General features: G+C 41.8%; 1 protein-coding gene across 1 annotated transcript in view; it reads left to right on the top strand.

The window, feature by feature from the left end:
• Window positions 1-17,391, top strand: part of SLC9A1 (solute carrier family 9 member A1) — a 74,704-nt gene that overhangs the window by 22,669 nt on the left and 34,644 nt on the right. The window contains exon 2 of the mRNA XM_089686240.1: window positions 14,889-15,349. Coding sequence (XP_089542366.1) covers window positions 14,889-15,349 — 461 coding nt within the window. The remainder of the gene's footprint in view (window positions 1-14,888; window positions 15,350-17,391) is intronic.

The raw sequence follows: 17,391 nt of genomic DNA, 5'->3' as shown, positions 1-17,391 counted from the left end.
GCGGTAAGCTTATTGCAAACCGAACGGGCATTCAGGAGTGCAACCGAGAGAGGGGGGATAGATATGGGGAAAACGTACAATTTAAAGCAGTCTTTCTCATCCTTTTTACCCCAAAGGAACCCTTGGAATAATTTTCCAGTCTCAGACTATTTGCTATAACCAGTTCATTATGGTACAGTGGGACAAATACCCCTTACATTGGTGGTAAGTGGGAAAAAATGTTCCTTACATTGATGTGAATGTCATCCTTAATGATGGCTAAAAGATCATTGGTTTCATGCAGCTGGCTCTTTAAAATGGCATTGACTCCAGAGCTTTGCAGCACCATCAAATCAGAGGTCAATTTGCCACAGCTCAAGGAGCCCCTAGCAACCTCTGGATGGACCTCCAAAAGACTATCCTCACCTTTTGCTGCCCTCTCCAGTTGGTATAACAGTCGAGCACTTTAAAACATCACTACACAGTGGCCAAGGCTGTGATGTGGGCAATGGTGAGCACATATTAGTCAATGCTGGCCATGTGACAGTGGAGCAGTGCCCTAGAAATGGAGCACATCAGGGTCATGGACGGTGGATTTGAGTGCAAATAAAAATAAAAAAAAAACAAATTCCATGGCTAAGAGGGAACAAAGGCAGGGATGGGCTTTAAAGAGTAAGTGCAGGACAAGGATTGTGGAATTTTGTGGCAGCTAACCCATTATGTCCCATTATTGAGCCTCTTTTCCATAAAACATGCCAAGTGATTGGTTTTAATTTAGTGTTCTACTTTCTTAACTATTTTGCCAACTTACCTATAACATTTGACTTTGTATCTCTGTGGTCTTTTGGATCACTGAGCATTAAATAGGAGCCTATTTTTATTTTGACACAAGATCTATACAACTTTCACCCAGGATTTAAATTTTTTTTTCCAACAAAATCAAATTAGAACATGTTATACAGCAAATCCTGGGTGAAAGTTATCTGAAACTTGTGTGTAAATTTTCATATTAAGATCCCCATGAAGGTTGCCAATTTTGTGAGGAAAGAGCCACCAAAATGCTATGTTTCTGGTTAATTCTGTGGTTTGTTGTTCAGATGAATGGTAATATATTTTAATACTGCCTGTAAATAGAGATATTGCATGTTATATAAAACTACTTTTGGGAGCTAGATTTGCTTACAACCAACAAGGGACAGAACTGCATACTGTAATTTAACAGCTTCTTCCTTCCTCCAGGCAGACAACTTAACAGCACAGCACCCAGGGAGGATTCATCAACGTTTTGAAAACCTTCCTTGTGTATTTATACGGTTTGCTTTTTATTATTTTTTTAAAAGCCCTCAGGGGAAAGATGAAATGCATCAAATGATCTGTGCAAGTGGGAAATGATCTTTATCAATGGTCCAATTCATCAGTGGTCTATTTATAAATGTTTTTACACACGCTTCACATACGAATCGCACATTTTTAAATCAAATCAGCTGTATCAACATTGTGTGAAAATATTTATAAATTGATTTTATAGTGTTATTGTTGCTAGTATTTTATAGTGTAAAATAAGTATTTTTCTTTTTAGAATAGTCTTGACATACACTATATTGCCAAAAGTATTGGTACTCCCCTTCAAATCATTGGATTCAGGTGTTCCAATCACCTCCATGGCCACACGTGTATAAAATCAAGCACCTAGGCTTGCAGACTGCTTCTACAAACATTTGTGAAAGAATGAGTAGCTCTCAGGAGTTCAGTGAGTTCAAGCATGGTACCGTGATAGGTTGCCACCCGTGCAATAAGTCCATCCCTGAAATTTCCTTGCTACTAAATATTCCACGGTCAACTGTTAGTGGTATTAAAACAAAGTGGAAGCAACTGGGAACAGCACCTCAGCCATGTAGTGGTAGGACACATAAAATAACATAGCGGGGTCAGCGCAGGCTGAAGCGTAGTGTGCGCAGAAGTCGCCAACTGCCTGCAGAGCCAATAGCTAAAGACCTCCAAACTTTGTGTGGCCTTCAGATTAGCACAACAGTGCGTAGAGAGCTTCATGGAATGGGTTTCCATGGCCGAGCAGCTGCATCCAAGCCTCATATCACCAAGTGCAATGCAAAGCGTTGAATGCAGTGGTGTAAAACACGCCGCCACTGGACTCTAGAGCAGTGGAGATGTGTTCTCTGGAGTGACGAATCACGCTTCTCTGTCTGGCAATCTGATGGACGTGTCCGGGTTTTTCGTTTGCCAGGAGAATGGTACTTGCCTGGCTGCAGTGGCAAAGTGTAGGAGGTTGGATTATGATGTGGGGTTGTGTTTTCAGGGGTTGGGCTTGGTCCCTTAGTTCCAGTGAAGGGAACTCTTAAGGTGTCAGCATACCAAGACATGTTGGACAATTTCATGCTCCCAACTTTGTGGGAACAGTTTGGAGATGGACCCTTCCTGTTCCAACATGACTGTTAAACCGTGCACAAAGCAAGGTCCATAACGACATGAGTGAGCGAGTTTGGAGTGGAGGAACTTTACTGGCCTGCACAGAGTCCTGACCTCAACACGATAGAACACTTTTGGGAGGAATTAGAGCGGAGACTGTGAGCCAGGCCTTCTTGTCCGACATCAGTGCCTGACCTCACAAATGCGCTTCTGGAGGAATGGTAAAACATTCCCTAAACATCCTAAACCCTCTTGACCGCTTTCCCAGAAGAGTTGGAGCTGTTATAGCTGCAAAGGGTGGGCCAACTCCATATGGAACCCTACAGCCTAAGGCTACGTTCACACTAGCTTTGTCAGCAGGCGTCAGACAGGCGTTTGGGAAGCGTTTTTAACGCTCCTCAAACGCCTCTGAAAATTCTGCACATGGCAGCACACAGTGCTGTTCACACGGGAGCATTAGCGTCGCAGCAAAACTGACGCCTCGGGTCAAGTCAGGAGGAGTTGAAGCCTCCCATTCAAGTCTGTGGTGCCGCTCTGCAAACAACTGGCAGGCGTTTGCGGAGTATTAATACCATTTAAACTTCATTATAGGCATTTGTGGTGCGGTTTTAACGCTTGGCAAACACATATCAACCACCTCAGAACCACACATAGGATGTTTTGGGAACATTTGAGGAGCATTAAAAATGCTTCACAAACGCCTGTCAATTGCTATAGGGGCGGTTGGCAAGAGTTAGGAATAAAGTGTGAACGAGCCCTTAAAGTTCCTGTGCGTGTAAAGGCGGACGTCCCAATACTTTTGGCAATATAGTGTATATTGAAATCTTCTCTACACTGGTTAAGTGAAAGTGAATGCTCAATATCTCCTGACTTTTTAAACTAAAGTAAGACAACTAGTCTCCAGTATTTTTTTTTCCTTCTGCAGGCTTGAGAATTAAATCTGATATTGTATAACTAAAACACTTTTCAATTTTTCTTTGCAACTTTGTTTCCTATCTAATGGTAAATGCCTAATGCTGGTTCACACTTGTCCAGTGTGCGGAAGTGCGGGTGCATCTTCTTAGTGTGTTCAGCTATCCAAAACAAATGGCACCCCAACACACGAACTGTCATAATGTGCATGACCATGCATTGGCCTGCACAGCAGCTGGAATCAGAGAGGAAGGGGGAGCAGTGTAAACTATGTTGCATTGCACAATGCCACCAGTCTGACACTGGAAACATGCTTACAGAAGGAGAACACACAGATATGCTGATTCTCTAATGTGCAATCAGTCTAGTGCAGAGAAATTATACCTCTATATTCTTTACCAGTGTTCAAGAAAGTGATGCTCTTTTTCGAGGTGTGCAGTATGAGCCAAAAGTACAGAAATTAACAGTGCGTGATAGCAGTGGGAGAGTGGTGGGAAAAAAAAGGCCACATTCACATATCCCTTAGTGGGAACACAGGTTCCCACTAGCTATTTAAATGGTGTGATTCACACACAGAAACACGTGTCGTGTATAGGGCAGGCCATTCACCTAAAGAATAAGTTCACCTTTTGAAAGAAAATTTATAAATGCACAGCTTTTTACAGGTGGAAAAATGCGCATTAAAGTGTCCTCGTAATGCATTGGGAACTACAAGCCGTCAGCTGCAATAGCTGTTGTAGGCATTTATTCACAAGAAACTGAGAATGAATGATGTGGCTGTGTGGGCGGAACTCTGCAAAGCTGCGCTATTTTCAAATAGTCACAGCAGAGATGGGATTGGCGGAGGGGGTTGGGCAGGCTGTGGATGCTGGAACATGTTCCACCCAAAGAATGGATTGTTCCAAAGGTTAGCTTATCCTTACTAAGGGCTGCCCTATGTATGATTATCATTCCAAAGAAGTTTAGGGACCAAATCTTATCCCTGAACCAGAAGCAATTTTACATTCATGGCTTGTGCTGCATTTGGGGTGCCATTCTGGATATTTCTTAGGCCCTGTTCATATGTGAACAGGGCCTAAGAGCGTGCACCTTAATGACCCTGCTTAAGCACGGCACTGGGTGTATTTTTCAAACTATATTTTATTTACGCAAAATGTGTATACCAGGGCTCAACAAATCCCAGGCGCAAGGTCGCTATTGTGACTAGAAATGGCGTCCTGGCACTTGGGCTACACTGCAGCAGGGGTCTTCTCTGACTGCTTGTCTGGGTTTGGTCTCCCCATGTGGGCACCACTCCCCCGAGTCGGGCTGGCCGCGAATTGAGGCCGCGGCTCTGCAGCTGCGGGATACAGCACTTGCTCTCTTGCTTGTGGGCTTTGACATTAGCCCAAGAACCGGCGCCTTCCTCTGGTGGGTGGGGCTGTGATGAGCAGGCACTTATGGCGCAATGGCACCCACTATCTTTAATGAGGGCTTCATTTGTCTGCTTTCACTGCCCACCCATGTCCAACACCTTTTTCCCAGTTTGACAGCTGAGTGCTGGGGTTGCGGGATTGATCTGCCACCTTTTTCTTTGCCAGTGAGTGGACAGGGAGTGTGGGGCGGCTGGCTACAGTGCTGGCCTGGCTTCAGTTCCATATCTGTACACAGTGGCCCCACCACACCATACTGGATCTATCCCCATAGATTGGGACTCTCATTACCAGACCATGCTGGCCAGGATACAGTACCCACACTCCCATCAACCTCACCCTGCACCTGAGTGACAACACCCCACCTACTTGTGCACAGGGGCCTACCCACCTACCTGTGCACAGGGACCTCAACACCCGGCCTACCTGTACACGGGGGCCCCCATCTCCACCATACCCCAACCCCATACCCCAAGGACAACATCACTTCCCATTCTGTCCTGCTGCCCCTTACCTGTCCTGCTCCCCCCCCATGTGACACTACCCCCATCCCGTCCCACTGCTCCCCTCTCAAGACCTTTCCCCATCTTTTCCTGCTAACTCCCCCCTCCTGGCTCCTAACGCTTTTTAGCTGGCTCCTAGATTCAAAGCAAATTTGTCAAGCCCTGGTGTATACCATTAAAAAATTCCTTACAAAACAAGCCACAGCCAAAAAAACACACAGCGTACTAGACCTAACAACATGGGTTGATTTACTAAAACTGGAGAGTGCACAATCTGGAGCAACTGCATGGTTGCCAATCATCTTCTAACTTCAGCTTCTTCAATTAAGCATTCACAAAAAAAGCCTGGAAGCTGGTTGGTTTGTGCTGGCGGTCAGTGGAACTTTGCCCCCTTGTGCTGGGGGTCAGTGGAACTTTGCCCCCTTGTGCTGGCGGTCAGTGGAACTTTGCCCCCTTGTGCTGGCGGTCAGTGGAACTTTGCCCCCTTGTGCTGGGGGTCAGTGGAACTTTGCCCCTTGTGCTGGGGGTCAGTGGAACTTTGCCCCCTCTGTGCTGGGGGTCAGTGGAACTTTGCCCCCTCTGTGCTGGGGGTCAGTGGAACTTTGCCCCCTCTGTGCTGGGGGTCAGTGGAAGCTCCGTTGTGTTTTTCTTTAAGACAAAGGATGTTATTGTATGGGTTGTTTTTTCTAAACTAAAACCTCAGTATTCAGGTTTAAATGCAGAATTTGCCACTTTGTGATAAATAAGTGGGTTTGGGGTTGCAGTTTGGGCGCTCAGTCTCTAAAAGTTTTACCATCACTGGCCTAAGATATTTGGTTTTTGATCCCAGCTTTAATTGCTTTAAAAACACATTTGCTGTAGCTGCGGACCCCTTAGGGCACTTTCACACCGATCTGCAAAAACGCATGCATTTTTTTTATCCGTGTTCACCATGCTCTTGCTGTGCTTGCAGTGCATTTTTAAAGCACATGGCAGTCAAAAACTGCACCAAAAATGCTTCTTGAGGTGTTTTGCAAAGGTATTTTTGGTGTGGTGTTTTTTTTTCCTCTTTAGAAATGTTACAGGATTTTTTTAGGCTGCTTTTATACTGAAAAGTTTTTGAAGCGCTATTTTGTTAAAAAAAAAAAAACCCGACTGAAGAGCAGTGTAAAAGATCCTTCTTGCAGCATTTTTGGAGCATGTATGTTCAGTTTAAAAAAAAAAACAAAAACCGCCTCTTCACATTTGAAATCAATGGAAAACTCAAAAATTCACCTGGTGCAGTTTTTTCAGTGACATGTCCTTTAAAAATGTACCGCAAGCACGACAAACGCATAGTTAAAATGCCTTGGGAAAGTGCCCTTACACTGCAACAGAAGCGCAACGCCCCAGTGTCAAAACATATATAGGGAAGCATTTGAGGTTTTGTCTTTTTTGTAATGCAAAAGTGATTCCAAAACTCCTCCAGTGTGAAAGCAGCCCTTAATAAAATAGCTTAGGTTTGTTTCCATCTTAGGGATAATAGAAATTATACATTTATTACTAGAAACAAACAAATGCCTATTTTATGCAGAAGTGATGTTTTGTTAATGGCCACAGCAAAACCACAGATGACTAGGTAATAATAGATTTATTTTGTGGAAAACACTTTATGCAGGCAAGCAAGTCATGATGAATGGGTACGAGAATATCATCAGGGAACAGCTGTAATTAAAAGAGATAAACAGCCTTTTCAGCAAGATAGGCTTTATGAATGTTGCCTCCCCATACGTTGGTGGAACTTTATTTTGTTGGATCGTGGGTAACCTCTGCTAGGTTGTATTCTTGTTTGTGGCCCCGGTGGAGAGATTTCACCTTGCTTCCTGTCTAAATGAAAATGCTTGCTTTAGTCTAGACAAGAATTAGGGTGTACTTTCTCCAATGACGACTAAACTAAAATACAAGCTGCTTTTATTTATAGAATGGAGAATGATTAGCTTTGCCTGCTTTTTATTGCTTTTATCCTTGTTGGGAGATTTCAGTGTTGTGAAGAGAGGAAGTGAATGTAATTCTCAAAGGATGAGTTCACATTTAACAAAAATAGTAAATGTACATATTTTTGCAGATAAAAAGGTCTCTATTATTTTTTTCCTAATAGAGCCTGCAAAGCATTGTTTCCATGATGAGTGGATCACGAGTGCAATGTCGGGCTCCTGCACACTTTCCCTCCGGCTTTTTGCCCATATTTCTGTACAGGATTTCACTTTAAAAGTTGGAGGGAGTGTGAATGGACCACCAGGCCATTTGGAATGTACGCTACTGCTCTGGGAGCGATGATCTGTGGAGAACTTCCGAAGTATGGGAGCAATGTTCTGCAGCAAGCCAACCAGCACAGATGAAAAACCTTTCCATCAAATGGTCATCCTCTCACCATAATGTGGCAAAGCTCAGGGATAAAGAGAGGACATGATGGTGCAGTACGTTTTATAAAACCAAAATGTATTTAAAACTCAATGTAAACTCACAAGAAAGGTGTCTGAGCCGACACCGGCAATGACAGCCTTCAGTAACAAAAGGACGAGCCCCGCTCACTGCGGATGAACAGCCGACAGCCTCGGGGAACATCTTGACGTCACATCCATTAAGCCCCGCCCTACGCGTTTCATCATTCGACAGCCTCACGTCGCAGTGAGTGGGGCTCGTCCTTTTGTCATTTTTTCACTTATATAATTTTCACTTATTGATCATTTTGAATATTTGTTATTTAATTAGCGCGTTCCTATATTCACTTATTTTTTCACATACCTTTTTTGGGTTAGGTTTGCAGCTTGAGTTTGGTTTAATTTGGCGCTTTTCTTTATTTTTATATAATCATTTGGAATGTGAGCCAATGGAGTACAGTGAAACTACAAGTCTGTCTGCTGAGGTGGCAGATGGGATTTGTAGATTATTCATTCACAGATCCCTAGGAATGAACGATGCGACTGTGCTGGTGGAGCCCCGCAAAGCTGCACTGATTTTAAAATGTGACTGTGGGAGAGTGAACATTGGCCTACTGTCACAGGAAGGGGGTGGGCGGCACTGCACAGCAAGTGCTCTGAGGATATCTTGTGGCAATCTGAAACCTTTCATTGCAGTTCAGGTTTTTATATAAAATGTGTTGTGTTTCTTTTTTTTTTTATGAGGCACTGGGTGTGAGCACGGCAAACCTACAAATAGCTTAATGGCCTTCTTACACACCTACGATATTTACACACCTAATCTTTCTGTACTGTGTAATTTCTTTTTGATCACCAGTGACTCACTAACTGTAGCTTGGTGCTTTGGCACTGACCCCTGATTTGGGTACCTCCACCATCTTATTAGTTAAAGCTATACAGAGCATCTATGATAAAAAGCAAAGCCTCATTTCTTGCTATAATGCAGTATTTACCAGTAAATCTAATAAAAGGATAAGGATAGCTGGTGAAACAGTACTTGCATAGTACAGGATATTTACCCTACATGTGTTTTGTATAAGGTTTGTGTATCTGTATGTGTTTCTCATCAATGTGACCTTGGTGACTCGATGATCCGTGAAAGTATGCAGTATGGATTAGAAGGATCTATACTGTATGTCTGGTAAATGTCACCTGCAACATCCAATAGCTGTCTACTGGTACTGGCATTAAGGGTGATTCAAAATATGTTCTATTGCTATTTCTACAGTGTCCCAAAAAAAAAATAGTTGCGTACCTTGCCTAAGAAAAAAACAGTGACATTAATCATCAGAAACATAAATACATTTACATTGACACTTTAAAAAAACAAAAGAACCATGAAATGTTTGTATATCAATAACACTGTTGGAAGGGTTAGTACAGTTGTGTTCAAAAGTTTGCATACCCTGGCAGAAATCGGGAAAGTTTGGAATTGATGTTGACAAGAAACTGTCTTTTATTTAAAGCGGAGTTCCAGTTGAATTAAAAGAAAAAAAATGTGAGCAGCTATAACAACTGTAGCTGCTGACTTTTAAAATATAGACACTTACCTGTCCTTTGGTAAAGCGGTGTCCTCACCACGGCTGGTTTCACTGGCTGTCTTCCCCTCTCTCTCCCAGCTCCAGCATCTTCTGTGTGGGCACTTGGCTGTGACAGCTTGCGGCCTCACAGCCGAATGTCCACTGCACATGCGCGAGTAGCACTGTGCTTTGTGAATGGTCCCGTAGTCTCCTTGTCATGTGTCCTAGATGACTATGGGGAGGGAGGGGGCGAGGACAACCTCCGCTTCCAATCGCCTTAAGTGATTGCACTGGAAGTGGGAGCGGGTACCTGTCAAATTTGGGTACCCGCTCCCCCCCTTCCCCAAAGGTGCCAATTCTTAACGGAGAGAGGGGGACAAAGCCTTAAAGCGGAACTTCCCCTTTTTGGTGGAGCTCTGCTGTAACCACTTGCCTGTACAACACCTTGTAAAAATTACAAGCATATTCAGTGCTCAGATGATAGAATGTGGTATAAATGATGAACTTGTAAACCGGTCCATATAAATAGGGAAATAGTAACCAAATACATTGTAGCCGAACTTGCAATTATGCAGAGGATAGCGTGTATCAGTCGATCAGTCCTTCCAAATGGTTGTTGAATGAGGAAAGGTGTGGGCGAAGAAGACTAAAACACACACAATCACCTGCAGCTCCTTGCCAAGGATGGTGGAATCCCTCAGAAGACGTGCAAAAGGAAACACGGCAGGGCACCAGGTCAGTATGAATTAAAACAAGTGAACTTTATTCAAGAGGCACTTGCATGTAAAATACTCCAGTCAGTATCCTGATTCAGTGCTGTTAGCAAAGACAGCTCTCTCTTCAGAGTGGTGGAACCGACTATCGCTGTAGGGAGTGGGGAGAGACCCGCTGGAGATAGAAGTACACGGTGTCCCTCTATGCGCACCGACAAATGGCTGGGGTGTCTGACAGGTGCCATGAATGACAAGTGGGCGGGCTGCAATGTGTTTCTGGGGCTCCACCTCCTTTATCAGACACCCTGGCCATTCGGTGAGAGTGCATGGAGGGACCCCGTGTACTTCCATCTCCAGCGGGTCTCTCCCCACTCCCTACAGCGATAGTCGGTTCTACCACTCTGAAGAGAGAGCTGTCTTTGCTAACTGCACTGAATCAGGATACTGACTGGAGTATTTTACATGTAAGTGCCTCTGGAATAAAGTTCACTTGTTTTAATTCAGGCTGACCTGGCACCCTGCTGTGTTTCCTTTTGCATTTAACCACTTGCCTACTGGGCACTTATACCCCCTTCATGCCCAGGCCAATTTTCAGGCTTTCACCGCTGTCACACTTTGAATGACAGTTGCGTGGTCATGCAACACTGTACTCATATGAAATTTATAGCATTTTTTTTCACACAAACAGAGCTTTCTTTTGGTGGTATTTAATTGCCACTGGGGGTTTTATTTTTGCACTATAAACAAAAAAAGAGCACAAAATTTGAAAAAAAAAGTTTTCCTTTGTTTCTATTATAAAATTTAGTAAACAGGTAATTTTTCTCCTTCACTGATGTGCGTTGATGAAGCTGCACTGATCAGGTGCCAGTGGTGGGTATTGATGAGGAGGCAGTGATATGCAGTAATGATGGTCACTGATGGGCAGAGCTGCCTAGGGGGGCACTGGTAGGTTGCACTGGTGGGAGGCACTGCAGGACACTGATCATCAGTGCCAATCTGCTCTGTGAGAGCTGCTGGTTATCGACAGTACTTTCCTCACGCTGTGACAGTGTGAGGAAAGTGCTGCTGATAACTGGCAACTGTACTTACTCCGTGATCTGCTGTGTCATTGGACAGAGCTGATCACATGGTAAAAGGCCGCTGTGATTGGCATTTTACCTCATCACGTGATCAGCTGTGTCCATAGGACACAGCAATCACAGAGCTCACTGGGTGCACGCCGCCGGGGTCGCGTGGGAGGGCATGTTCTGGGAGGACTATGACTCCCTCCCAGAACTGGATAACCGGCGATAGCGTGGTTAAAGTGTTACTAAACCCAGGACCCTGCATCCACTATATCTGGTCTCCCACAGTACACAGGACCTGGAAATGCAACTATTTTAGTAAAAATAGACTGCTAAATACCTTTTCTCATCAGCAGTTAGAGCAGTCGTGTGACTTATATCAGTGTTCAGCCAAGCACTAGCTAAGGCTTGTAGGAGGAGTTTTCTTTCTGCTCTAGAAGGATGCAAAACCCCTGACCTCTGTCTGGACAGCGCTGATTGGCCCTGTGCTGATCACATGCACTTTCCCAAGACTAAAAAAACCTCTTTAGCATTACACATCAAACTGAGCATGTGCAAATGCCTATGGTTCAGTCTGTCTTGTCAGGAGAGGTGATCTCTTGAAAAAGGGGAGGACAGGGGTGTGGAAATTTTTAAAAGAAACTGCTTGCCCAAGGGAGTTAATCGAGGTCCCAATCTACTTTGTCCCTCAATACAATCTACTTGTCCTGCTGAAAAAAAAAAACAATCACAGCAGGTCACATGACAGTTGTAAACCATGGATGGCTTCCTTTCATGCCATCCATTGTATACAACTGTGTAACTAGCTGTGATCAGTCACAGTGATCACTTGCACAGACTGGGCCAATCACAGCTCATCTGTGTCTTCTGATTAGCCGTGGCCAATCACAGCTAATCGCAACAAAAAAACCTGAATAAATCAATTTCATTCAGTTAAATGCTTGCTTATAGTAAATAAATTCTTTGATATAAGCAATCATATTGTGTAAAAAAAAAAAATACTGATCACTTCCCCAAAGTAATACAATGTTACTATGGTAACATTATATTATTTAGGTCATAGTGTAATATGAAAAGAAAATAGTAAAAGAAAAAAAAAGTAATAAAAAAATATTGAAAAATAATTAGCTATTATTTTTTTGTACTGTCACCAGTCAGTGACTCTGATCGCCACCACACCAGTTATATGAGTACGCTGTACTGCACTGGTGACAGTATGTAAAAAATAAAATAGTGACCATTTTCCAAAAACTTATGAAAAAAAAATTACAACTTCAAAAAACTCACCATGCCTCTTATGAAATACGTCGGACTATCTACTTTGCAAAAAGGGGTCATTTGGGGGATAATCTGTACTGTTCTGACATTTTTGGGCCTCAAGAAATTAGATTGGCTGTCAGTACTTCAGGATTGATCAATTTTCAGATATATCCCATAGTTTGTGAACTCTGTAACTTTCCTACAGACTAAATGGTAAATACTGATTTGGGTTATTTTCACCAAAGAAATGTAGCAGAATACATCTTGGCCTAAATTTATGAAGAACAATTATTTATTTTGCAATTTTTTATAACCGAAACAAAGAAAAACATGTTTGTTTTTTCAAAATGTTCGGTTTTTTTTTTTTTTTTTTGTTTAGCAAAAAATAAAAACCCCAGTGGTGATTTAATACCACCAAAACAAAGCTCTAGTTGTGTGAACAAAATTATAAAAATTTAGTTTGGGTACAGTGTTGCATGACCGCGCAATTCTCATCCAAAGTGTGAGAGCGCTGAAACCTGAAAATTGGCCTGGGCAGGAAGGGGGTAAAAGTGCCCGGTATTGAAGTGGTTAAAAATGAAAGGGGCTGTATGGTGACTTAAACTTTTAATGTGTTTTATTTTTTGCTAGAAAATTTCTTAGAACTCCCACGCATTTTTTTTTTTAAAGCAGAGGCCCTAAATAATGAATTGGTGGGTTTTGCAATTTTTTTATGTCACACAGCATTTGCACAGCAGTTTTTCAAACACAATTCATTTATTTATTTTTCTAAATACACTTTTTGGAATTTTAATGCAAAAAAACACAATCCATGACCAATTTTTTGATAAAATATAAAAGATGTTACGCCACTAAAGAGATTCCAAACATGTCATGCTTAGAATTGCACATGCCCATGCAATGGCAACAAACGGCGTAAATTTTACTATCCATAGGTGACGCTTTAAAAGCTTTTACAGGTTACCACTTTAGATTTACACAGGAGGGTCTGGTGCTAGAATTACTGCCCTCGATCTGACGTGCACGTTGATACCTCACGTGTGTGTGAAAATCGCTGTTTGCATGCATGCGGGACTGACGCATGCATTCATTTTTGCACGCGAACACGGGAGGGAGAGGGGTGCTTTTAATGCAATGATAGGTACTTTTTATGGAGAGATCTGGGGTAAATAAGACCCCATATCCCTCCTCTGCCCTGAAGAGCATTTGATCACACCAAGATCGGTCTGATCAATTGCTTTCCATTTTTATTCCCGCCTCCCACTGGTCCAGTCTCCCTTGCTGCCCATTGGCGGAGAGCACTGCTGTTTAGAGCCAGGAGTTTGAGCAAACTTGGCACTATATAAATTCTGAATAATAATAATGCATCCCTTGTGATAGAAATAATTAGTGACAGGTCCTCTTTATGGAGAGATATGGGGTCAATAAGACCCCAACATCTCTCCTCTACAAAGTAAAGCATTAGATCAAAAAAAGCATTGATCTAGTGCTTGGGGGGAAAAAAAGGCCTGATTTACAAGGTGCCGGAAACAGAAGTGACATCACTCCGGTCCTTCAAGGGCATAGAGATGAGTGGAGGCCATCTTTTCTTCACTTATCTCTATGCCCAACTCCAGGATTGTCCGGTGGTTTTCTCGTGTGTGTGTGTGTGTAAATTTTTGTTTTAAGAGCGTTCATTTGATTTTCTAATCATTAGTGGGGTCAAATCAATTCAAAGGAGCAGAATGGAAAACATTTCTCGATCAAACTAATTTTCAGATAGTGTTTGTGGTTTTCATTCAGAAAGTACATTCATTTTTAAATTTGAATGTTAAAAGGAAGTGAAACTTTCAGTTGTCCATTTATCATTATGTACAAAGAATTTTCTTACAAATATTCTCGTCCAAAAATTGTTACGTGTATGGCCAGCATAAGACATTTAGTAGCAGCAGCATGCTTTTTTTTTATTATCTGTCATGATGGGTTAAAATGTCCCATGAGGCATTGCCCTCACACGTTCACTAGTTCTCAAGCACTGACTTGTATGAACAGTGTGCTGAGCTGAGTGTGTGCTGCAATGTGTTTTCTGATATGTAAAGAAATATGCGTTCTGTATGTAGGCCAACTAATTGGCTGGACAACTAATCGATTATGAAAATAGTTAACAGTTATGTCGATTTTAGGTGTTTCAGCCCTAACTGAACGTAATGGTTACAAATTAAAGGCAAAGTTGGTGAGAATTACAAAAAAAAAAAAAAAAATCAGGAGATATCCATTACCATTTACCACAAAATGAAAGACCAATTTGTCCTGAAAAAACAAGTTATAATCCACCTGGATACACTAAGTAGTTAGAAGTTCTGATATGTGCAGTTTTACCAAAATATGTCAAAGTTACAAAATTTTGTTCAGGCATTAACATTTGTTTTCCCCTCTATAACTAATGGGTTAAAGGTGTGTGTGTGTTCGTTCGTTCGTTCGTTCGTTCCTATAAAGCTGTGAATGTGACTTTTCACCATTGACTGGTGGTAAATCAATCACTTTAATTTAAATCACACAGGAAGATTTACCTGCAGTGAATGCTTGGTGATTGACAGATGCTTTGTTTTTTTAAATATACTCCTAAATGTTATGACATGATTACCAAATACTCATCATGGAATATCTTTGTGTTTTTTTTTCAGGATTCCATGTGATTCCTACTGTGTCCAACGTTGTTCCAGAGAGCTGTCTTCTGATTGTTGTAGGGCTTTTGGTTGGTGGACTTATCAAAGCAGTGGGTGAAATCCCTCCAGTTTTAAGTTCCAAAGTCTTCTTCCTGTACCTTCTGCCCCCTATTATCCTAGATGCTGGATACTTCTTGCCCCTGCGTCCTTTCTCTGAAAACCTAGGAACTATTCTGATATTTGCAGTGGTGGGCACCCTCTGGAATGCCTTCTTTATAGGGTCACTGCTGTTTGCAGTGTGCCAGATAAGTGGAGGCCAGCTTGCAAATGTAGACCTCCTGGACAACTTGCTTTTTGGCAGTATCATATCCGCTGTGGACCCGGTGGCTGTATTGGCTGTGTTTGAAGAAATCCACATAAATGAGCTGCTCCACATTCTAGTGTTTGGAGAGTCCCTGCTTAATGATGCCGTCACTGTAGTAAGTATCTGCTTCTAAATAATTTATCATTATTAGCTTTAAATAATTTGAAATTATTTAATATAGAGATTATTTTATAAAATTGGAACAGAGAATGCCTCTTAAAGTGGTTCTAAAGGCTAAACTTTCTTTTTTTGCCTTAATGCATTCCCTGCATCATGGTAAAAAAAAAAGGTTTAAAAAGTGATGTTGTCCCCTCACTCCGCCACATACTTGCCTGAGCCCTCACTCAATCCAGTGCTGTACCCATCTGTAGCAGATCTTCCCCCTCTCACAGGCTTGGCACAGCCAATAGTGCCTGCTTCTGTCAGTCAAATCCTGTGGCGAGGGGGTGGGGCCAACAGGCAACTCAGCACGGGATCAAGCCCTCAGTAGTTCCACCATAGGAAGCATAGGAGGAGCCAGGAGCTCCAGGTGAACCCCAGAATAAGAGGATTGAGGCCACTCTGTGCAATCCTGTTGAAGGTAAGTAGAATATGTTTGTTAGTTAAAAAAAAAAAAACGTGCAATCACTTTAACCATAGACAGTGATCACTGACCTGCTTTTATTTCCTGTCCAGAACTAAATCTGATTGCCATGGGTAACATCTTTTTTTATTTGCTCATTTTTTTTTCTTTTAAAGTGGCTGTCTTTCATTTTAAGGCCTTGTCAACCTATTGGAACACTTTTTATTATTGAAAAATGGGGTGTATATTACAGAAAATTTTTTAGTATAAGTACAAAATAAATTTCTTGTAGAAGGATTGTTGTACTAATACAACATATGATAGATTTATATATATATATATATATATATATATATATATATATATTTATTTGTGAATTTTGAAAAATGACTAAAAATAACTAGGCAAGATTGCAATGTTTAATGTCAAAATAACACAGAGAGTTAAGGATCGCAAGTTTAAAGGTATTGGCAAGAACATAAAGCATTGGTAGCCTGTTCACATTGTAATCTAGCTCCCTAGCCATATTTAAATATGCTAATAAATTAGCTGTATATTTGAGTAGCAAACTGGCTAGCTTTAGCAGTGAAACTTTCTTTCCTTTCCTCAAAAATGAAGACAGACCTTCATTTTAGTGCACATAAAGCCCAAACTTTTTTTTTTCTTTTTTTAAGCTTTGGCTAGATTAGAAAAGATTTCTGGGTAATTTTCTTACACTTCCTTTTCTGGAAATGCACTAGGAAATTAGGGAAAAGCGCCCCAAATGAAGTCATTCCTACATTATACAGTTGTGTCCTGAATATGCAAGTAAGAAAACAAAAAACCCTTACCTAGGACGTAGTACATGATTTCTCTAAAGAAAAGCTTCTAAAGAATCATGCTGCACATTTGTATATGAGCAATATCTTTCAATTATCTATTGCTCTTGAATTTTAAATACTTGATAGAAGGAAGTATAATTAAGGTGGAAGGGGGAGTAGCAGGCACCATTGCAAAGATTTTTTTTTGGTGTTTGCTAAACTGTCCCCTCCTAAAACTGATTTTTTTTTTCCATTGCAACTAAGCCCTTTTGGGCCTTAGGCTGCCCATAGATGGATTAAAATTCAGCCGTTTAGCAGGGACCAGCCAAAGTTTGACCCATGTATGGGCACTATGTTTGTACGAAAGTAGATCTTCTATACATCCGCCCTGCTGGAAAATGTCCTCTAGATCAGTTCTGCAGGCTATAGACTGCAGTGCTGATCTGTGTATTCTGATGGCGTGGAAGTCTCCCCGCTGTCAGAATACAATGACACAGTGGGAGGGTTCTCCTATCCGCCTCGAATGTGTGGATAGGGGAAATCGGATCAGTTTTCTCCTTCAGCCTGCTGGTTGAACGGAAAAAAACTGACCCACTTCTGGCTAGCTTTTGTTACAATTCTAGAAAACACTGAGCTTCTGTGTAGGTGAAATGTAAACATGAATAACCTACTGAAATTTTTGCCATGTAAGTGAAACTTTTCCATGTCACCCTTGTTATTTTGAATCTTTCCAAAACCTATTTATTCCAATTGTCCACTCGTTTGTTCTTTTCGTATTTGTTTATGTGTATCTCT

This window comes from Staurois parvus, unplaced genomic scaffold (genome assembly GCF_062004578.1).
Source record: "Staurois parvus isolate SC_StPar_1 unplaced genomic scaffold, SC_StPar_1.0 ptg000394l, whole genome shotgun sequence".
Lineage (NCBI taxonomy): Eukaryota > Metazoa > Chordata > Amphibia > Anura > Ranidae > Staurois > Staurois parvus.
This window is presented reverse-complemented; position numbering and strand designations above follow the sequence as displayed.